At 26.0% G+C, this 21,941-nt stretch overlaps 1 protein-coding gene across 1 annotated transcript; it reads right to left on the reverse strand.

The window, feature by feature from the left end:
- Positions 1–19,426: 19,426 nt before the first annotated feature.
- LOC145753208 (uncharacterized) lies at positions 19,427–20,472 on the reverse strand. Its single transcript, XM_082569606.1, has 4 exons — positions 20,327–20,472; positions 19,899–20,137; positions 19,686–19,793; positions 19,427–19,564 (listed from the first exon to the last, which is right to left on the reverse strand). Exons 1-4 carry the CDS (start codon positions 20,394–20,396, stop codon positions 19,466–19,468), a joined length of 516 nt encoding a protein of 171 aa, XP_082425732.1. The 5' UTR covers positions 20,397–20,472; the 3' UTR covers positions 19,427–19,465.
- Positions 20,473–21,941: the final 1,469 nt, after the last annotated feature.

Here is a 21,941-nt window from a genome sequence, read left to right on the forward strand (position 1 = left end):
ATGTGCAATTATCTGAGGGGTCCCCCTACAACAATTTAAGCCAATGCCTCTTGACTTTAGCTTGAAGGGGACTTGTCATATTACATTTGATAATATGATACGGCATTAATTTTTTAAATTTCCTTAAAAGTTAAATTTTTAAAATTATTTTCTTTAAAGTTATTACGCAACACAAATAGTAAGATATTTATTTATAAGATGTAAGAGCAAATGTGCAATTATCTGTGGGGTCCCCCCCACTCCAAAATTTAAGCTAATGTCTTATGACTTTAGCTTGAAGGGGACGTGTCATATTACATTTGATAATATGATACGGTAATACTATTTAAAGTTTCCTTAAAAGTTAAATTTTTAAAATTATTTTCTTTAAAATTATTACGCACCACAAAAAGGAAGATATATATTTATAAGATGTAAGACCAAATGTGCCATTATCTGTGGGGTCCCGGGGTCGGGTCCCGGGGTCCCCCGCCCACTCACAAATTTAAGCTAATGTCTTATGACTTTGGCTTGGAGGGGACGTGTCATATTACATTTGATAATATGATACGGTAATACTATTTAAAGTTTCCTTAAAAGTTAAATTTTTAAAATTATTTTCTTTAAAATTATTGCGCACCACAAAAAAGAAGATATATATTTATAAGATGTAAGAGCAAATGTGCAATTATATTTGGTCCCCCCCCCCAACAATTTAGGCTAATGTCTTAAAAATTTAGCTTGAATGGGACGTGTCATTTTAAATTTGATAATATGATACGGTAATAATATTTAAAGTTTCCTTAAAAGTTAAATTTAAAAAAAAATTTTTTTTAAATTAATACGCACCACAAATAGTAAGATATTTATTTATAAGATGTAAGAGCAAATGTGCAATTATCTGTGGGGTCGCCCCCTCTCAACAAGTTAAGCCAATGTCTTATGAATTTAGCTTGAAGGGGACGTGACATATTACATTTGGTAATATGATACGGTAATAATATTTAAAGTTTTCATAAAAGTAAAATTTTAAAACTTATTTTCTTTAAAATTATTACGCACCACAAATAATAAGATATTTATTTATAAGATGATATTTTTGGCCAATGATATTGCATACAAATTTTTTGAAAAAAAATACAAAATTTTAAATCGAAACATAATTGTTGTGTTAGAACCGCACAGGTCCAATTATCGTGTTTACAAAATATTTTTTTTAAATATTAATATTCATAAAAGTTATGAAACTTTTATTAAAAATATTTGTGGTGCGTAATAATTTTAAAGAAAGTAATTTAATAAATTTAACTTTCAAGGAAATTTTAAAAATTATAACCGTATCAATAAAGTCAAAAGGTATTAGCTTAAATTGTTTTATGGGGGACCCCTCAGATAGTTGCACATTTGCTCTTACATCTTATAAATAAATATTTTACTATTTGTGGTGCGTAATAATTTTAAAGAAAGTAATTTTAAAAATTGAACTTTCAAGGAAATTTTAAAAATTATAACCGTATCATATTATTAAATGTAATATGACATGTCCCCTTCAAGCTAAAGTCAAAAGACATTAGCTTAAATTGTTGTATGGGGGACCCCTCAGATAATTGCACATTTGCTCTTACACCTTATAAATAAATATCTTACTATTTGTGGTGCGTAATAATTAAAAAAATAAAATTTAAAAATTTAACTTTTAAGGAAAATTTAAAAATTATTACCGTATCATATTATCAAATGTAATACGACACGTCCCCTTTAAGCTAAAGTTATAATACATTAGCTTCCATTGTTATGGGGGGACCCCACACATAATTGCACAATTTAACTTTTAAGGAAAATTTAAAAATTATTACCGTATCATATTATCAAATGTAATACGACACGTCCCCTTTAAGCTAAAGTTGTAAGACATTAGCTTCCATTGTTATGGGGGGACCCCACACATAATTGCACATTTGCTCTTACATCTTATAAATAAATATTTTACTATTTGTGGTGCGTACAACTTTTAAAAGAATAATTTCAAAAATTTAACTTTTAAGGAAATTTTAACCGTATCATATTATCAAATGTAATATGACACGTCCCCTTCATTCTAAAGTCATAAGACATAAGCTTAAATTGTTGGATGGGGGGGACTCCACAGATAATTGCACATTTGTTCTTACATCTTACAAATAAATATCTTACTATTTGTGTTGCGCAATAATTTTAAAGAAAATAATTTTAAAAATTTTACTTTTATGGAAACTTTAAAAATTATTGTCGAACCTGTTAATTTTTGTCAATTTGTGCCTCCGTTAATATAAGTTCGTAATCTAAAATTTTTTAAATATAAGTTTATAAATGTTAGGAATTACCGTCTTTTTACCGTATTATATTAACAAATGTAATATGACGCGTCCCCATCAGGCTAAAGTCATAAGACATTAGTTTAACTTGTTGGGGGAGACCCCACAGATAATTGCACATTTGCTCTTACATCTTATAAATAAATATCTTACTATTTGTGTTGCGTAATAACTTTAAAGAAAATAATTTTAAAAATTTAACTTTTAAGGAAATTTAAAAAAATATTACCGTATCATATTATCAAATGTAATATGACATGTCCCCTTCAAGCTAAAGTCAAAAGGCATTAGCTTAAATTGTTGTATGGGTAATATGACATGTCCCCTTCAAGCTAAAGTCAAAAGGCATTAGCCTAAATTGTTGTATGGGGAACCCTTAGATAATTGCACATTTGCTCTTACATCTTATAAATAAATATCTTACTATTTGTGGTGCGTAATAATTAAAAAAAAATTAAAAATTTAACTTTTAAGGAAACTTTAAAAATTATAACCGTATCATATTATCATATGTAATACGACACGCCCCCTTCAAGCTAAAGTTATAAGACATTAGCTGCAATTGTTGTGGGGGGACCCCATACATAATTGCACATTTGCTCTTACATCTTATAAATATATATCTTCCTGTTTGTGGTGCGTAATAATTTTAAAGAAAATAATTTTAAAAATTTAACTTTTAAGGAAACTTTAAATATTATTACCGTATCATATTATCAAAGGTAATATGACACGTCCCATTCAAGCTAAATTCATAATACATTAGCTTAAATTGTTGAGTGGGGGGACCCCACAGATAATTGCACATTTGCTCTTACATCTTATTATTTGTGGTGCGTAATAATTTTAAAGAAAATAAGTTTAAAAATTTTACTTTTATGAAAACTTTAAATATTATTACCGTATCATATTATCAAATGTAATATGACACGTCCCATTCAAGCTAAATTCATAACACATTGGCTTAATTTGTTGAGCGGGAGGGACCCCACAGATAATTGCACATTTGCTCTTACATCTTATAAATAAATATCTTACTATTTGTGGTGCGTATTAATTAAAAAAAAAAAAATTTAAAAATTTAAATTTTAAGGAAACTTTAAAAATTATAACCATATCATATTATCAAATGTAATACGACACGTCCCCTTCAAGCTAAATTTATAAGACATTAGCTTAAATTATTGTGAAGGGAACCCACAGATAATTGCACATTTGCTCTTACATCTTATAAATATATATCTTCCTTTTTGTGGTACGTAATAATTTTAAAGAAAATAATTTTAAAAATTTAACTTTTAAGGAAACTTTAAATATTATTACCGTATCATATTATCAAATTTAATATGACACGTCCCATTCAAGCTAAATTTTTAAGACATTAGCCTAAATTGTTTTGGGGTGATCACAGATAAATGCACATTTGCTCGTACAATTTATAAATAAATATCTTACTATTTGTGGTGCGTAATAATTTTAAAGAAAATAAGTTTTAAAATTTTACTTTTATGAAAACTTTAAATATTATTACCGTATCATATTATCAAATGTAATATGACACGTCCCCTTCAAGCTAAATTCATAAGATATTAGCTTCAATTGTTGAGTGGGGGGGACCCCACAGATAATTGCACATTTGCTCTTACATCTTATAAATAAATATCTTACTATTTGTGTTGCCTAATAACTTTAAAGAAAATAATTTTAAAAATTTAACTTTTAAGGAAATTTAAAAAAATATTACCGTATCATATTATCAAATGTAATATGACATGTCCCCTTCGAACTAAAGTCAAAAGGCATTAGCTTAAATTTTTGTATGGGGGACCCCTCAGATAATTGCACATTTGCTCTTACATCTTATAAATAAATATCTTACTATTTGTGGTGCGTAATAATTAAAAAAAAAAATAAAAATTTAACTTTTAAGGAAATTTTAAAAATTATAACCGTATCATATTATCAAATGTAATACGACACGTCCCCTTCAAGCTAAAGTTATAAGACATTAGCTTCAATTGTTGTGGGGGGTCCCCACACATAATTGCACATTTGCTCTTACATCTTATAAATATATATCTTCCTTTTTGTGGTGCGTAATAATTTTAAAGAAAATAATTTTAAAAATTTAACTTTTAAGGAAACTTTAAATATTATTACCGTATCATATTATCAAAGGTAATATGACACGTCCCATTCAAGCTAAATTCATAATACTTTAGCTTAAATTGTTGAGTGGGGGGACCCCACAGATTATTGCACATTTGCTCTTACATCTTATAAATAAATATCTTATTATTTGTGGTGCGTAATAATTTTAAAGAAAATAAGTTTTAAAATTTTACTTTTATGAAAACTTTAAAAATTATAACCGTATCATATTATCAAATGTAATATGACACGTCCCCTTCAAGCTAAATTCATAAGACATTGGCTTCATTTGTTGAGTGGGGAGGACCCCTAAGATAATTGCACATTTGCTCTTACATCTTATAAATAAATATCTTACTATTTGTGGTGCGTATTAATTAAAAAAAAAAATAAAAATTTAACTTTTAAGGAAATTTTAAAAATTATAACCGTATCATATTATCAAATGTAATACGACACGTCCCCTTCAAGCTAAAGTTATAAGACATTAGCTTCAATTGTTGTGGGGGGTCCCCACACATAATTGCACATTTGCTCTTACATCTTATAAATATATATCTTCCTTTTTGTGGTGCGTAATAATTTTAAAAATTTAACTTTTAAGGAAACTTTAAATATTATTACCGTATCATATTATCAAATGTAATATGACACGTCCAATTCAAGCTAAATTCATCATACATTAGCTTAAATTGTTGAGTGGCGGGACCCCACAGATTATTGCACATTTGCTCTTACATCTTATAAATAAATATCTTATTATTTGTGGTGCGTAATAATTTTAAAGAAAATAAGTTTTAAAATTTTACTTTTATGAAAACTTTAAATATTATTACCGTATCATATTATCAAATGTAATATGACACGTCCCATTCAAGCTAAATTCATAAGACATTGGCTTCATTTGTTGAGTGGGGAGGACCCCTAAGATAATTGCACATTTGCTCTTACATCTTATAAATAAATATCTTACTATTTGTGGTGCGTATTAATTAAAAAAAAAAAATAAAAATTTAACTTTTAAGGAAATTTTAAAAATTATAACCGTATCATATTATCAAATGTAATACGACACGTCCCCTTCAAGCTAAAGTTATAAGACATTAGCTTCAATTGTTGTGGGGGGTCCCCACACATAATTGCACATTTGCTCTTACATCTTATAAATATATATCTTCCTTTTTGTGGTGCGTAATAATTTTAAAAATTTAACTTTTAAGGAAACTTTAAATATTATTACCGTATCATATTATCAAATGTAATATGACACGTCCAATTCAAGCTAAATTCATCATACATTAGCTTAAATTGTTGAGTGGCGGGACCCCACAGATTATTGCACATTTGCTCTTACATCTTATAAATAAATATCTTATTATTTGTGGTGCGTAATAATTTTAAAGAAAATAAGTTTTAAAATTTTACTTTTATGAAAACTTTAAATATTATTACCGTATCATATTATCAAATGTAATATGACACGTCCCATTCAAGCTAAATTCATAAGACATTGGCTTAATTTGTTGAGCGGGAGGGACCCCACAGATAATTGCACATTTGCTCTTACATCTTATAAATAAATATCTTACTATTTGTGGTGCGTATTAATTAAAAAAAAAAAAATTTAAAAATTTAAATTTTAAGGAAACTTTAAAAATTATAACCATATCATATTATCAAATGTAATACGACACGTCCCCTTCAAGCTAAATTTATAAGACATTAGCTTAAATTATTGTGAAGGGAACCCACAGATAATTGCACATTTGCTCTTACATCTTATAAATATATATCTTCCTTTTTGTGGTACGTAATAATTTTAAAGAAAATAATTTTAAAAATTTAACTTTTAAGGAAACTTTAAATATTATTACCGTATCATATTATCAAATTTAATATGACACGTCCCATTCAAGCTAAATTTTTAAGACATTAGCCTAAATTGTTTTGGGGTGATCACAGATAAATGCACATTTGCTCGTACAATTTATAAATAAATATCTTACTATTTGTGGTGCGTAATAATTTTAAAGAAAATAAGTTTTAAAATTTTACTTTTATGAAAACTTTAAATATTATTACCGTATCATATTATCAAATGTAATATGACACGTCCCCTTCAAGCTAAATTCATAAGATATTAGCTTCAATTGTTGAGTGGGGGGGACCCCACAGATAATTGCACATTTGCTCTTACATCTTATAAATAAATATCTTACTATTTGTGTTGCCTAATAACTTTAAAGAAAATAATTTTAAAAATTTAACTTTTAAGGAAATTTAAAAAAATATTACCGTATCATATTATCAAATGTAATATGACATGTCCCCTTCGAACTAAAGTCAAAAGGCATTAGCTTAAATTTTTGTATGAGGGACCCCTCAGATAATTGCACATTTGCTCTTACATCTTATAAATAAATATCTTACTATTTGTGGTGCGTAATAATTAAAAAAAAAATAAAAATTTAACTTTTAAGGAAATTTTAAAAATTATAACCGTATCATATTATCAAATGTAATACGACACGTCCCCTTCAAGCTAAAGTTATAAGACATTAGCTTCAATTGTTGTGGGGGGTCCCCACACATAATTGCACATTTGCTCTTACATCTTATAAATATATATCTTCCTTTTTGTGGTGCGTAATAATTTTAAAAAAAATAATTTTAAAAATTTAACTTTTAAGGAAACTTTAAATATTATTACCGTATCATATTATCAAAGGTAATATGACACGTCCCATTCAAGCTAAATTCATAATACTTTAGCTTAAATTGTTGAGTGGGGGGACCCCACAGATTATTGCACATTTGCTCTTACATCTTATAAATAAATATCTTATTATTTGTGGTGCGTAATAATTTTAAAGAAAATAAGTTTTAAAATTTTACTTTTATGAAAACTTTAAAAATTATAACCGTATCATATTATCAAATGTAATATGACACGTCCCCTTCAAGCTAAATTCATAAGACATTGGCTTCATTTGTTGAGTGGGGAGGACCCCTAAGATAATTGCACATTTGCTCTTACATCTTATAAATAAATATCTTACTATTTGTGGTGCGTATTAATTAAAAAAAAAAAATAAAAATTTAACTTTTAAGGAAATTTTAAAAATTATAACCGTATCATATTATCAAATGTAATACGACACGTCCCCTTCAAGCTAAAGTTATAAGACATTAGCTTCAATTGTTGTGGGGGGTCCCCACACATAATTGCACATTTGCTCTTACATCTTATAAATATATATCTTCCTTTTTGTGGTGCGTAATAATTTTAAAGAAAATAATTTTAAAAATTTAACTTTTAAGGAAACTTTAAATATTATTACCGTATCATATTATCAAATGTAATATGACACGTCCCATTCAAGCTAAATTCATCATACATTAGCTTAATTTGTTGAGTGGCGGGACCCCACAGATTATTGCACATTTGCTCTTACATCTTATAAATAAATATCTTACTATTTGTGGTGCATATTAATTAAAAAAAAAAAATTTAAATTTTAAGGAAACTTTAAATATTATTACCGTATCATATTATCAAATTTAATATGACACGTCCCATTCAAGCTAAATTTTTAAGACATCAGCCTAAATTATTGTGGGGGTGACCACAGCTAATTGCACATTTGCTCTTATATCTTATAAATAAATATCTTACTATTTGTGGTGCGTAATAATTTTAAAGAAAATAAGTTTTAAAATTTTACTTTTATGAAAACTTTAAATATTATTACTGTATCATATTATCAAATGTAATATGACACGTCCCCTTCAAGCTAAATTTATAAGATATTAGCATAGATTGTTGAGTGGGGGGACCCCACAGATAATTGCACACTTGCTCTTACATCTCATAAATAAATATCTTACTATTTGTGGTGAGTAATAATTTTATAAGAATAATTTTAAAAATTTTACTTTTAAGGAAATTTTAATAATTATTACCGTATCATATTATCAAATGTAATATGACACGTCCCCTTTAAGCTAAAGTTATAAGACATTAGCTTATATTGTTGAGTTGGGGGACCCCACAGATAATTGCACACTTGCTCTTACATTTTATAAATAAATATCTTACTATTTGTGGTGCGTAATAATTTTAAATAAAGTAATTTTAAAAATTTAACTTTCAAGAAAACTTTAAAAATTATTGTCGAACCTGTTTACTTTTGTCAAATTGTGCCTCCGTTAATGTAAGTTCGTTATCTAAAATTTTTGAAATCTAAGTTTATAAATGTTAGGAATTACCGTCTTTTTATCGTATTATATTAACAAATGTAATATGACGCGTCCCCATCAGGCTAAAGTCATAAGACATTAGTTTAACTTGTTGGGGGAGCCCCCACAGATAATTGCACATTTTCTCTTACATCTTATAAATAAATATCTTACTATTTGTGTTGCGTAATAACTTTAAAGAAAATAATTTTAAAAATTTAACTTTTAAGGAAATTTAAAAAATTATTACCGTATCGTATTATCAAATGTAATATGACATGTCCCCTTCGAACTAAAGTCAAAAGGCATTAGCTTAAATTGTTGTAGAGGGGTACCCCTCAGATAATTGCACATTTGCTCTTACATCTTATAAATAAATATCTTACTATTTGTGGTGCGTAATAATTAAAAAAAAAATTAAAAATTTAACTTTTAAGGAAACTTTAAAAATTATAACCGTATCATATTATCAAATGTAATACGACACGTCCCCTTCAAGCTAAAGTTATAAGACATTAGCTTCAATTGTTATGGGGGGTCCCCACACTTAATTGCACATTTGCTCTTACATCTTATAAATATATATCTTCCTTTTTGTGGTGCGTAATAATTTTAAAGAAAATAATTTTAAAAATTTAACTTTTAAGGAAACTTTAAATATTATTACCGTATTAAAAATATGCAAGTTCTTACTTCAAATTTATTCTATAAAAACAGTTATATGTACTTAACCCAAACTAGAATCTAATTGTTTAAGCTACTATATTTATTAACTATGAGTTTTATATTACTCTAACTGTGACTATTTTCCATAAGAGGCAATATTGAAAAATACTAATACAGTCTTATAAGCTCCACATGATTCCAGTAGAAGCCTAAGAATTAACATACAACCATAAAAAGCTATAGTCCCTTTTACTATATATTAAGTGGAGGAATAATACATTTACAAAATAACATATAATAGGCATTAAGCTCTGAGTACTTTTGTTAATGACATCACCAGAAACAGAAGGCACCCTGCTTCCTACAAGTTTTTTTATAAAAAAATTAAATCAAATTTTTTTTTTATATATAAACCAAACAAGAAAATTATATTTAAGAAATAAAAAAAGATTGTCAAATTTAATTTCACTAAATTACACTTTTTCGTCTCGAATTTTTGAAAATTCATGTAATTTAATTACCCGTTCCTCCATGTAAAATGTCATGACTTTTAATAATTCCATCTTGGTAAATGTCCTTGGTTGGCCACACAAACTGATTATGTAATATACCGTACACAACCAGCAACCAGCAGTCCCTAAAAAAAGTCAAATTTGTAGAGTATCACATTTGGACAGTTTTTCAAAATATAAATTTCTTAATATTTAACAAGGCCCTATGTGCCTAAGTTTAAGCTGTGTAGTGGTGTTTGTATTGAATAGTAAATTTAGTTATTGTTTCTATTTGGCATGTATTGATGCAAAAAAAAAACATATCTCTTTATCTTATAAATGTTAAATACCACACTTAGGCTACCAAAAAGAGTTAGAACCAGATAAAATTCACTATAAATTTATTGTTTAATTTATTCAATGCATTTCTACAATTTTTGTTATATAAACTTTAACTTGTATGTTAGGTGTAAAATAATTTATATATTATTTAAAAATAAAATTTAAATAACTATAAAATTAATAGTTTTTATTATACTAAAAAATATATTTTAAATACTATCCAACATGAATATTGCAATTGGCCAATGCCAAAACGTCAGACAATTTGCCCTTTGTTACGTAACAAAAAGTACAATAGGCAATGTCAAGAAAAAAAATTTGAAAAAATTTACCCCTATTTTTGATTATCGGAAGTTACGTTCTGTATAATCATTCTACAAGTTATCTATTTACTATTTATTTTCTACGGAAACTATTTTTATTCAAGTATGAATATCCAAGGAAACGAATACTTGAAAAAACCAACCGAGTCTGAAAAGACTACATGCCAAGCTCGTGGCTATAACTTGAGCGACGATTTTCTGGGCGGAGGAGCCGCAGGAAGGGTGTTTTTAGCGACACCAACCAAAGATCAAGTCGCCAGAAACCCCAAAATTGGTCTCATTCCCTACGAATCAAAGGTAGAGTTGTGTCTTTTATCATAACCGCCTATCGTAATGTAATATAATGACGTAGGTTTGTTGGTAACCAATTTATTTTCTTTCCGAAATGGAGATGATAGAACTTAAGATCAGAGAATTTCAATGCAAGATCGAGATGCTTCAAAGCCAAAACAAAATGCATGAGATTGAATTAAAAAGAAAAGAGGTTCAAGCAAAATATGAGAAACAAAAGAGATCTGAGGCAAAAGTTAGTTGAGACAATGATTGTATTATATGATCATTGGTCGAGATAAAAGTTTAATTTAATGCAAAATTGTTGTTGTAGGTTTTGTGTTTATAAAAGTAATCTAATAACAAAACTTAACATCAGAGTTTAAACTTAAAACTTGATCTTATTTTGTAGGAATCGTGCAGAAAATGCTCTTCAAAGCAAAATAATAAAGCAAATGTAAATGACCCTTTAGACAAATGTTCTAATGGTACGTTATCAGTATAAATCAAAAAAGTTTATCTACTAAACTAAATTAGCAACTTGATGATAACACCAAAATGTCTTGTTCTTAGGCGAAGAAAAACGATTCAACATAAGATCTCGAATGAAGAAAAGAAAAACAAAAGCCAGCAAATTCCAACCCTGAAGAAAGGGGTCAAATCGCGCTTTCGTTATCAAGGAGGATTAAAACGTTCGGAGAAACAAAAGGACAACAAAAAAATCAATTTAAAACATCTTTAGCCTATAAAACCGAGACAAATGTGTTACTGGAAGTTCTATGGGGCTAAAGCGCGAGATTTAGCCCTTCGAAATTCCGGTACACTTACGAAAAAACTACAATTGACTTCAAACCAACAACAATTATAACTTTCAAAACCTTACAAGTACGTCACTGAAAGTTCTTAAAGTAAAGCGCGAGATTTAGTTTAAAGACTCTCCAGTACATTTAAAGAAAAATCATCACTGACAACATCAACAACAATTACAACTTCGAAACATTTCAAGAATGTCACTGGAAGATTTCAAATTAAAGCGCGAGATTTAGTTTGAAAACTTTTCAGTACATTTAAAGAAGAACAGCAACTAACATCATACCAACACCAAATTAAATTTCCAAAACATTTCAAGAATGGTACTGTTAGGCTAAAGCGCGAGATTTAGCCCTTAGAACTTTCAGTATACCTAAAGAAAAATCATAAATGAAATTAAACAACGAAAATGAATTTCAAAACTTTTTAAGAGTGTTACAGGAAGATTTTGAATTAAAGCGCGAGCTTTAGTTTGAAGACTCTCCAGTACATTTAAGGAAATATCATCACTGACAACAAATCAGCATCAACAATATTCTTCAAAACATCACGAGAATGTTACGTAAAGTTTCTCAAAGTAAAGCGCGAGATTTAGTTTGAGGACTTTCCACTACATTTAAAGAAGAACGGCAACAAACATCATACTGACAACCCGAAAATATTTCTAAAACATTTCGAGAATGTTACTGAAAGTTCCAAGGCTAAAGCGCGAGATTTAGATCTAAGAACTTCCAGTAGGCTACATTTAAAAAGACCAGTAATTTACACCAATAAAGAAGTAGTTAACATAACACCAAAAATTAACGAACACCAATTAGAATTTTGTACGTCCTACCAACAACGACCTCCGAAAACGTTTCTCCTTCAGAAAGACTCTTGTGAAATACGAAAATCATTGCGCGATTTAGCGAAAAATAACGCTGGCCAAAAATACATTATTGTATATTTATCGCCTATTTATAAAAAATTCGATTTTTTAATAAAATCCTACCAAAAAATTGTGTGTTTATTTAGAATACTTAAGTAAAAACTTGTTATTTAAAAGCAAAACTTTTGTTAAGGCCTATGAATAATAGATCACAAATTATTTTCAAAGTTAATGCATTGACTGTTAAATAACTATAAGTCACTTACCTCTAAGCATTTCAGTTTGGCATTTTCTTGTAAAACCTTTTGCATTCTGACATATTGCTTAAATACCGTTAAATAAAGTAGGCTACCACACAAAAATCTAAAAAAGCAGTTGTCAATCTACTAATAAATACAAAAAAGTTGAACCAACATCAATAAACTATCAAAAACTTGTTTAAACATAGAATAGACCACAACATTAACATATATTTACTAAAACAAAATGGCATACTGTTGGTGTTGATTAAAGTGTTTATATTAACGTCATAGCACATGCATTGTCTTTGTTCCCATAATGCATTTTCCCTAAGTTATACTTGGGAGTTGTGGTTCTGAAACCTCGTGGCTACTAATAAACTTACAAAGATAATAAACAAAATATCATTATTATTAACACTTGGCTTAATAGCTATACTCATTACTGCCAAACAGGCCATTGCAAAAAATACCTAACGCTAGACTTACTTACATGGCATCTGTCCAAAAGATGTCAAGTACTAAAATTTCCGTTAAATGTTGTTTTTAGACTCGTATAAAACGTTAATTAAAAGTTGCTGTGGTACACAAAAATATTTGCTAGCTTAACTAAAGCACAAAGTCTACAATTCCTTAGTAAGGACTGCGCAAAAGAAAAAACACTGCAGGCAACCTACAAAATCCTCAAGCAAATCATTTTTAAATTGCCTTTTAAACAAAAAGCGCTGTTAAAATAGCGTGGCAAACACGTGTATAAATATATCAGTACATTTAAAAAATTACCAATTTATTATGGTTCGAAATCTTAGATTTCGAAACATATTGTTATTGTCTTTATATTTATTATGGTTCGAAATCTTAGATTTCGAAACATATTGTTATTGTCATATACTTATTATTATGGTTCGAAATCTTAGATTTCGAAACATATTGTTATTGTCATTATACTTATTATGGTTCGAAATCTTAAATTTCGAAACATATTGTTATTGTCAGTGTATTTATTATTATTATTATGGTTCGAAATCTTAGATTTCGAAACATATTGTTATTGTCAGTGTATTTATTATTATTATTATTATTATTATTATTGTTTTTATTCTTTCTAGTCAGAATTTTGAAAGACGATAACTTTTGTTCTTTAAAACTAAAAGTTCTAAATTTTTAGTATGTTTGTTATTATCCCAACGAATCGCAAACCTCCTATTTACGACATTTAATTATCACTAATTACTAATTAATAGGTGTTTGTTTATTAAAATTTAAAGGTTGTTATTAATTTTTTAAATCTTGGTCAATTGTATATTATGATATTACTAACTCAAAAATAAATTAAAATTTTAATTTTTATCACTAATTACTTAAATATAGGTGTTTATTTATTAAAATTTAAAATTTGTTATTTATTTTTTAACTCTTGGTCAATTGTATATCATGATATCAGTAACTCAAAAATGAATTAAAATTTTAATTTTTATTACTAATTACTAATTAAAAGGTGTTTCTTTATTAAAATTTAAAGGTTGTTATTAATTTTTCAAATCTTGGTCAATTGTATATCATAATATTAGTAACTCAAAACTGAATTAAAATTTTAATTTTTAATCACTAAATACTAATTAATAAGTGTTTGTTTATTTAAATTTAAAGGTTGTTGTTAATTTTTTAAATTTTTGTCAATTGTATATTATGATATTAGTAACTCAAAAATAAATTAAAATTTTAATTTTTGACACTAATTACTAATAAATAGGTGTTTGTTTATTTAAATTTAATGATTGTTATTAGATTTTTAAATTTTGGTCAGTTATATGTTATAATATTTATAACTTAAAAATGAAATAAAAATTAATTCTTTTTGTTTATTATATTTAAATGCTTGTTTGTTGATTAAAAGTTAAAGTCCGATATTAAGCATTAAACATTTGGTATGATGTATTTTAAAATATGAGTAGTTGAAAAATAAGTTTCAATTGTTTATCATATTTAAATGCTTGTTTATTTAATTTAAATCAAAAATCAATTTTAGGAATTTAAAATTTGGTATAATCTATATCCTGGTATAAACAACTTAGAACTGCGTTATATATTAGTTTTGTGTGTATAGTATATATAAATGCTTGTTTGTTTATTCAAAGATATGTAATATTCTTAGTTAATGTTTATGCATATCTTTTTTTATTTATAGAAATTTATGTTAAAAATAATCAAATAATTTCGAACCATATTTTATTTATCAAATAAATCTAGTTATTATTGTTTTTATTCTTTCTAGTCAGAATTTTGAAAGACGATAACTTTTGTTCTTTAAAACTAAAAGTTCTAAATTTTTAGTATGTTTGTTATTATCCCAACGAATCGCAAACCTCCTATTTACGACATTTAATTATCACTAATTACTAATTAATAGGTGTTTGTTTATTAAAATTTAAAGGTTGTTATTAATTTTTTAAATCTTGGTCAATTGTATATTATGATATTACTAACTCAAAAATAAATTAAAATTTTAATTTTTATCACTAATTACTTAATAATAGGTGTTTATTTATTAAAATTTAAAATTTGTTATTTATTTTTTAACTCTTGGTCAATTGTATATCATGATATCAGTAACTCAAAAATAAAATAAAATTTTAATTTTTATCACTAATTACTAATTAAAAGGTGTTTCTTTATTAAAATTTAAAGGTTGTTATTAATTTTTCAAATCTTGGTCAATTGTATATCAAGATATTAGTAACTCAAAACTGAATTAAAATTTTAATTTTTAATCACTAAATACTAATTAATAAGTGTTTGTTTATTGAAATTTAAAGGTTGTTGTTAATTTTTTAAATTTTTGTCAATTGTATATTATGATATTAGTAACTCAAAAATAAATTAAAATTTTAATTTTTGACACTAATTACTAATAAATAGGTGTTTGTTTATTTAAATTTAATGATTGTTATTAGATTTTTAAATTATTGTCAGTTATATGTTATAATATTTATAACTTAAAAATGAAATAAAAATTAATTCTTTTTGTTTATTATATTTAAATGCTTGTTTGTTGATTAAAAGTTAAAGTCCGATATCAAGCATTAAACATTTGGTATGGTGTATTTTAAAATATAAGTAGTTGAAAAATAAGTTTTAATTGTTTATCATATTTAAATGCTTGTTTATTTAATTTAAATCAAAAATCAATTTTAGGAATTTAAAATTTGGTATAATCTATATCCTGATATAAACAACTTAGACTGCGTTATATATTAGTTTTGTGTGTATAGTATATATAAATGCTTGTTTGTTTATTCAAAGATATGTAATATTCTTAGTTAATGTTTATGCATTTCTTTTTTTATTTATAGAAATTTATGTTAAAAATAATCAAATAATTTCGAACCATATTTTATTTATCAAATAAATCTAGTTATTATTTTTATTCTTTCTAGTCCCAATTTTGAAAGAAGATATCTTTAGTTCCTTAGAATTTAAAAATCTGAAATTTTAGTATGTTGTTTATTATCAGATTATGTTTTCATTCTCCTATTTACAACATTTAATTATTACTAATTACTAATTAATAAGTGTTTATTTATTAAAATTTAAAGGTTGTTATTAATTTTTTAAATCTTGGTCAATTGTATATCATGATATTGGTAACTCAAAAATGAATTAAAATTATAATTTTTATCACTAATTACTTATTAATAGGTATTTATTTATTATAATTTAAAATTTGTTATTAACTTTTTAAATTTTGGTCAATTGTATATCATGATATTAGTAACTCAAAAACGAATTAAAATTTTAATTTTTATCACTAATTACTAATTAATATGTGTTTGTTTATTAAAATTTAAGGGTTGTTATTAACTTTTTAAATCTTGGTCAATTGTATATCATGATATTACTAACTCAAAAATGAAATAAAATTAAAATTTTCATCACTAATTACTAATTAATGGGTGTTTGTTTATTCAAATTTAAAGATTGATATTAGGTTTTTAAATTTTGGTCGGTTATATCTTATTATTATTATTTTTATTATTATTATTTTTATTCTTTCTAGTCCCAATTTTGAAAGAAGATATCTTTAGTTCCTTAGAATTTAAAAATCTGAAATTTTAGTATGTTGTTTATTATCAGATTATGTTTTCATTCTCCTATTTACAACATTTAATTATCACTAATTACTAATTAATAAAGGTTTATTTATTAAAATTTAAAGGTTGTTATTAATTTTTAAAATCTTGGTCAATTGTATATCATGATATTGGTAACTAAAAAATGAATTAAAATTTTAATTTTTATCACTAATTACTAATTAATAGGTGTTTGTTTATTAAAATTTAAAGGTTGTTATTAACTTTTTAAATCTTGGTCAATTGTATATCATGATATTACTAACTCAAAAATGAATTAAAATTAAAATTTTCATCACTAATTACTAATTAATGGGTGTTTGTTTATTCAAATTTAAAGATTGATATTAGGTTTTTAAATTTTGGTCGGTTATATCTTATTATATTTAAAATTTAAAGATAATTAAAAAATTTATCTTGTTTGTTTGTTATATTAAATGCTGGTTTGTAAATTAAAAATCAAAGGTATGTAATATTCTTAGTTAATGTATATGCATATATTTTTTATTTATAAAATTTTATGTTAAAAATAATTAAATAATTTCGAACCATATTTTATTTATCAAATAAATCTAGTTATTATTATAATTATTATTTTTATTATTATTATTTTTATTCTTTCTAGTCCCAATTTTGAAAGAAGATATCTTTAGTTCCTTAGAATTTAAAAATCTGAAATTTTAGTATGTTGTTTATTATCAAATTATGTTTTCGTTCTCCTATTTACAACATTTAATTATCACTAATTACTAATTAATAAGTGTTTATTTATTAAAATTTAAAGTTTGTTATTTATTTTTTAAATCTTGGTCAATTGTATATCATGATATCAGTAACTCAAAAATGAATTAAAATTTTAATTTTTATCACTAATTACTAATTAAAGGGTGTTTCTTTATTAAAATTTAAAGGTTGTTATTAATTTTTCAAATCTTGGTCAATTGTATATCATGATATTAGTAACTCAAAACTGAATTAAAATTTTAATATTTGTCACTAATTAGTCGACCCTCACTACAGGCATTTTTCTTTATATACAGAAAAAAGTCAAAAAACGACTTGGGTGGAGCTCTGCGTTTTTTCGCTCAAGTCTTTTAATAGTACAGGCTAGTTGTAAGTATTAAGTAACCAAAATAAATAAAATCTAACTTTTATGAGTGCATAAGTCTTAAATAAAAACATTATTTTATTGGGCCACGTTGTTTGTTATGTTATTTGTTTTGCTTTTTGAATAATGCTTAATCATTTTACAACAGAAATAATATTAATTATAATGCTTAATTATTTTAGAACAAAAATAATATTAATTACAAATTCTTAATACAACGTTGGGTTTTTGATTTTGGTTTCGCCACGTAGCGTTATGGTTTTTTTAGTTTTTCTTTGGTTAAGAGACCCTACTTTTTTAGTCTCACTACAAGTCTTTTCCATTTTTGTTCGCAGAAAAAAGACAAAATACGACTTGGGTGGAGCTCTGCGTTTTTTCGCTTAACTCTTTTAATAGTACAGGTTAGTTGAGAGGATTAAGTGACCAACATAATAAAAATTTTCACTGTTATAAGTGCATTAAGTCTTGAATAAAAACCTTATTTTATTGGGCAACGTTGTTTGTTATGTTTTTTATTTTGCTTTTTGAATAAAGCTTAATAATAACACAAAAATTTAGAACTTTTGTTACATGTTTGTTCTAGTATTATAAACATTTAAATGCTTTTTGTATAGCAAAACGATTTTTATCCTTACGTAAAAATTTATTGGGCCTTTAAACCTAAAACACAATCTGATGCAAATAATATATTCAAAATATCCCGAAAACTCCTAAATTAATTTAAAGAAGATACTAAATGACGTATTATTTAAATTACAAATTAAATTTTTCTATTCACATTTCCCATTTTAATATATAGACAAAGGAGTATACACAAATATAATATTTAGCAACAAAAGTGTTCGCCATAAGCTCACGGAAATGCGTTTTTATTGTGTTCTGCAAAAAAGTTAAACAAAGTTAAATTAATTTTTATAGCTGATTAATTTTATAGCTGATTAATTTTGATCAAAATTGAAGTAAATTTTAATATTTTTTCCAAATTGATTAAGGGTAGTCAGAAACGTTCGGAAAACGTCGTTTAAACTTAATCCACCAAACCTTATCAAGCTTTGTGCTTGAATATATCAAACTGGGGTAGCAGACAACAAAGAGAATATTAATTTTGAACTTCTAATGCCACGTTGCATTTTGGATTTTTGCTGTGCAACGTATAATAATAGTTTATTATACTTTTTATTGGTTAAAAGACCTACTTTAATTTACTTTAACCACAAGCCTTTTTATATGTAAAAAAAGAAACATTGCTTGTTCTGTAATTTATTTTGTTTGATAGTTTAATCTTATTAATTTTATTAAACTACCGGTTTTTGTCAACTGTTAAAATTGTTTTCTTTAATATTAACATGTTCCATGTGGCCCCTTGTCTAGCGTAGTTTTTGTAAATGTATAGGTATAATATATAAAAAACAACATACAAAAATGCCTTATTTTGTTTCAACTTTTATTGCCAAAATTCGAATACAACATTTATTCAATATTTTTCATTTCGTTATTATTCCAGATCAAAGGAACATAATGGAACAGCGCTATTAAATTTTATTTCACGGTTGTTAACAAAACCTTTCACAGTACGGGTAGGACTCATTGCCACCTTAAAATAAATTTAAATATATTTCTAATATTAAAGTTTATTTGTTACTAACACTTTTTTTAGTTTGATTTTTATTAAATACTTGTTTTAAGAGTTTTTTAAACGCAATAAGTTATTTTACCTGAAGTGACATTTTATCATGGCCTGGTTTGTTATCTGGAAATCCTCGATGCCACAAATCGCTTCTTGGAAGCCAAAAGTTACCGTTTTGAAGTCGAATTCCGCCTTTCTAAAATTACAAGATAAAAACATAAAAAAAAAAGTTTTGTGTAAATATTTTTACACAATTTTAACATTCTATTTTATTGAGTTATAAAATATGTAAAGAAAATACTTCAAGCTTTGAAGCAAGCCAAATTTGAACCCAGCTCCAACGATCATTTAAAGCAATATTCCAATTATCTTGAATGTAGTTGTAAAACAAGTGGTACTGTTCTTCCGAGGCAATCTCAGCCAATTTTCCACCATGAAATTTGCAGATAGCATGAGCCTGGGCCAAATTAAAACCTTTTACTGGAGCAACCGTGTAGATCAACTTGTAGCACTTGTTATAGCTCACCACGCCTTTGCAATCTGTAGTTTTTAAACAAACGTAAAATAAACGTTTAATTTTAAGATATTGTTTGTGTATATTTTTTTTATTCTTTGTGTATATTAATTATGACAGGGAGCTTTAAAAATTAACAAGTCAAGTTTAAATATTTAACTTTACCTGAACGGCATTAAAAGTTATTTTGAAAAAAATACTTGAACTTAAATTACCACAATTGCCTCTCCCATGCACCAGTCCTAGACAAATCAACGAAATCACGATAATAACTTTTAAAAACATTTTTCTCACGATATCTTCTGAATTAAAACGAATTTTTCAATCAGGAATATTGCACAACTTAATTATCACTTTTTGGCAGAAGCGCACAAGTAAGTGATCAAATGTACACTGCTTACCTTGTTATATAGCTTTACCCTGAGTGATTATCGACTTTTGAATTTACTATCGGAAGCTTTACTCATTAAGCGGGAAGTTTTGATATCAAATGAAAATTTTCTATTCACACAGCCTAATTTTAATAAAACGAATTGTGTTTTTAATGAAATATGTGCAAAAAAGTAAGCGCAAATATATAATTAATTAACAATGAAAGTGTTCGCTCCTAAGCTCGCGGAAATGAGTTTGTATTGTGAACTGGCACAGCGAAAGAAAATAAAGTTAAAAAAAGTAAAATTTATATTAAAAGCTGATTAATTATCCAGTTTTGATCAAAGTTGAAGTAGATTTCCATTTTCTATTTCAAATTTATAGGATGTAGTAAGAAACCTACGGAAGAAGTCGTTATAAATTAATCTACCGAACCTTATTAGGCTTTGTGCTTGAATATATCAAACCGGGGTAGCTGACAACATAAAGAAAATTAATTTAAAATTCTTAATACCACGTTGCGTTTTGAATACTTGCTTCGCCACGTAGCGTTATAGTTTCGTAAGCTTTTCATTGGTTGATAGACTTTTCTTTTTTTAGCATCACTACAGGCAGTCTTTTAATAGTACAGGCTAGTTGTAAGAATTAAGTAACCAAAATTAACAAAATCTTACTGTTATAAGTGCATTAAAAATTAAAAAATCTTATTCTATTGAAAAAATCTTATTCTATTGACGTTGTTCGTTATGTTATTTATTTTAGTTTTTGAATAAAGTTTAATAATATTATAAATATTTAAAATCTTTTTGTATGGCAAAACGATTTTTATCCTTACGTAAAAATTTATTGAGCCTATAAACCTAAAACACAAACTGATGCAAATAATATATTCAAATTATCCCTAAAACTTTTAAATTAATTTAAAGAAGATACTAAATAACGTATTATTTAAATTACAAATTAAATTTTTCCATTCACACTTCCTATCTTAATAAAGACAAATAATATTTTTAATATATAGACAAAAGAGTATACACAAATAAAATAATTAGCAACAAAAGTGTTCGCCCCTAAGCTCACGAAAATATGTTTATATTGTGTACTAGCACAACAAAAAAAATAAAGTTAAACAAAGTCAAATTAAATTTTAAAGCTGATAAATTAACCAGTTTTGATCAAAATTGAAGTAAATTTTCATATTTTTTCGAAATTGATTAAGGGTAGTCAGAAACGTTCGGAAGAAGTCGTTATAACTTAATTTACTAAACCTTATTGGGCTTTGTGCTTAAATATATCAAACCTGGGTAGCTGACAACATAAAGTTAATTAATTATAAATTCTTAATACCACGTTGCGTTTTAAACTTTTGCTGCTATACGTAGGCTATCGAGTTTGTTTAGTCCTTTTTTATTGATTAAGAGAAGTAACCTTGTTTAGTTTTACTACAAGCTTTAACCT

This window comes from Corella eumyota, chromosome 5, assembly GCF_963082875.1.
Source record: "Corella eumyota chromosome 5, kaCorEumy4.1, whole genome shotgun sequence".
NCBI classification, from domain to species: Eukaryota; Metazoa; Chordata; class Ascidiacea; order Phlebobranchia; family Corellidae; genus Corella; species Corella eumyota.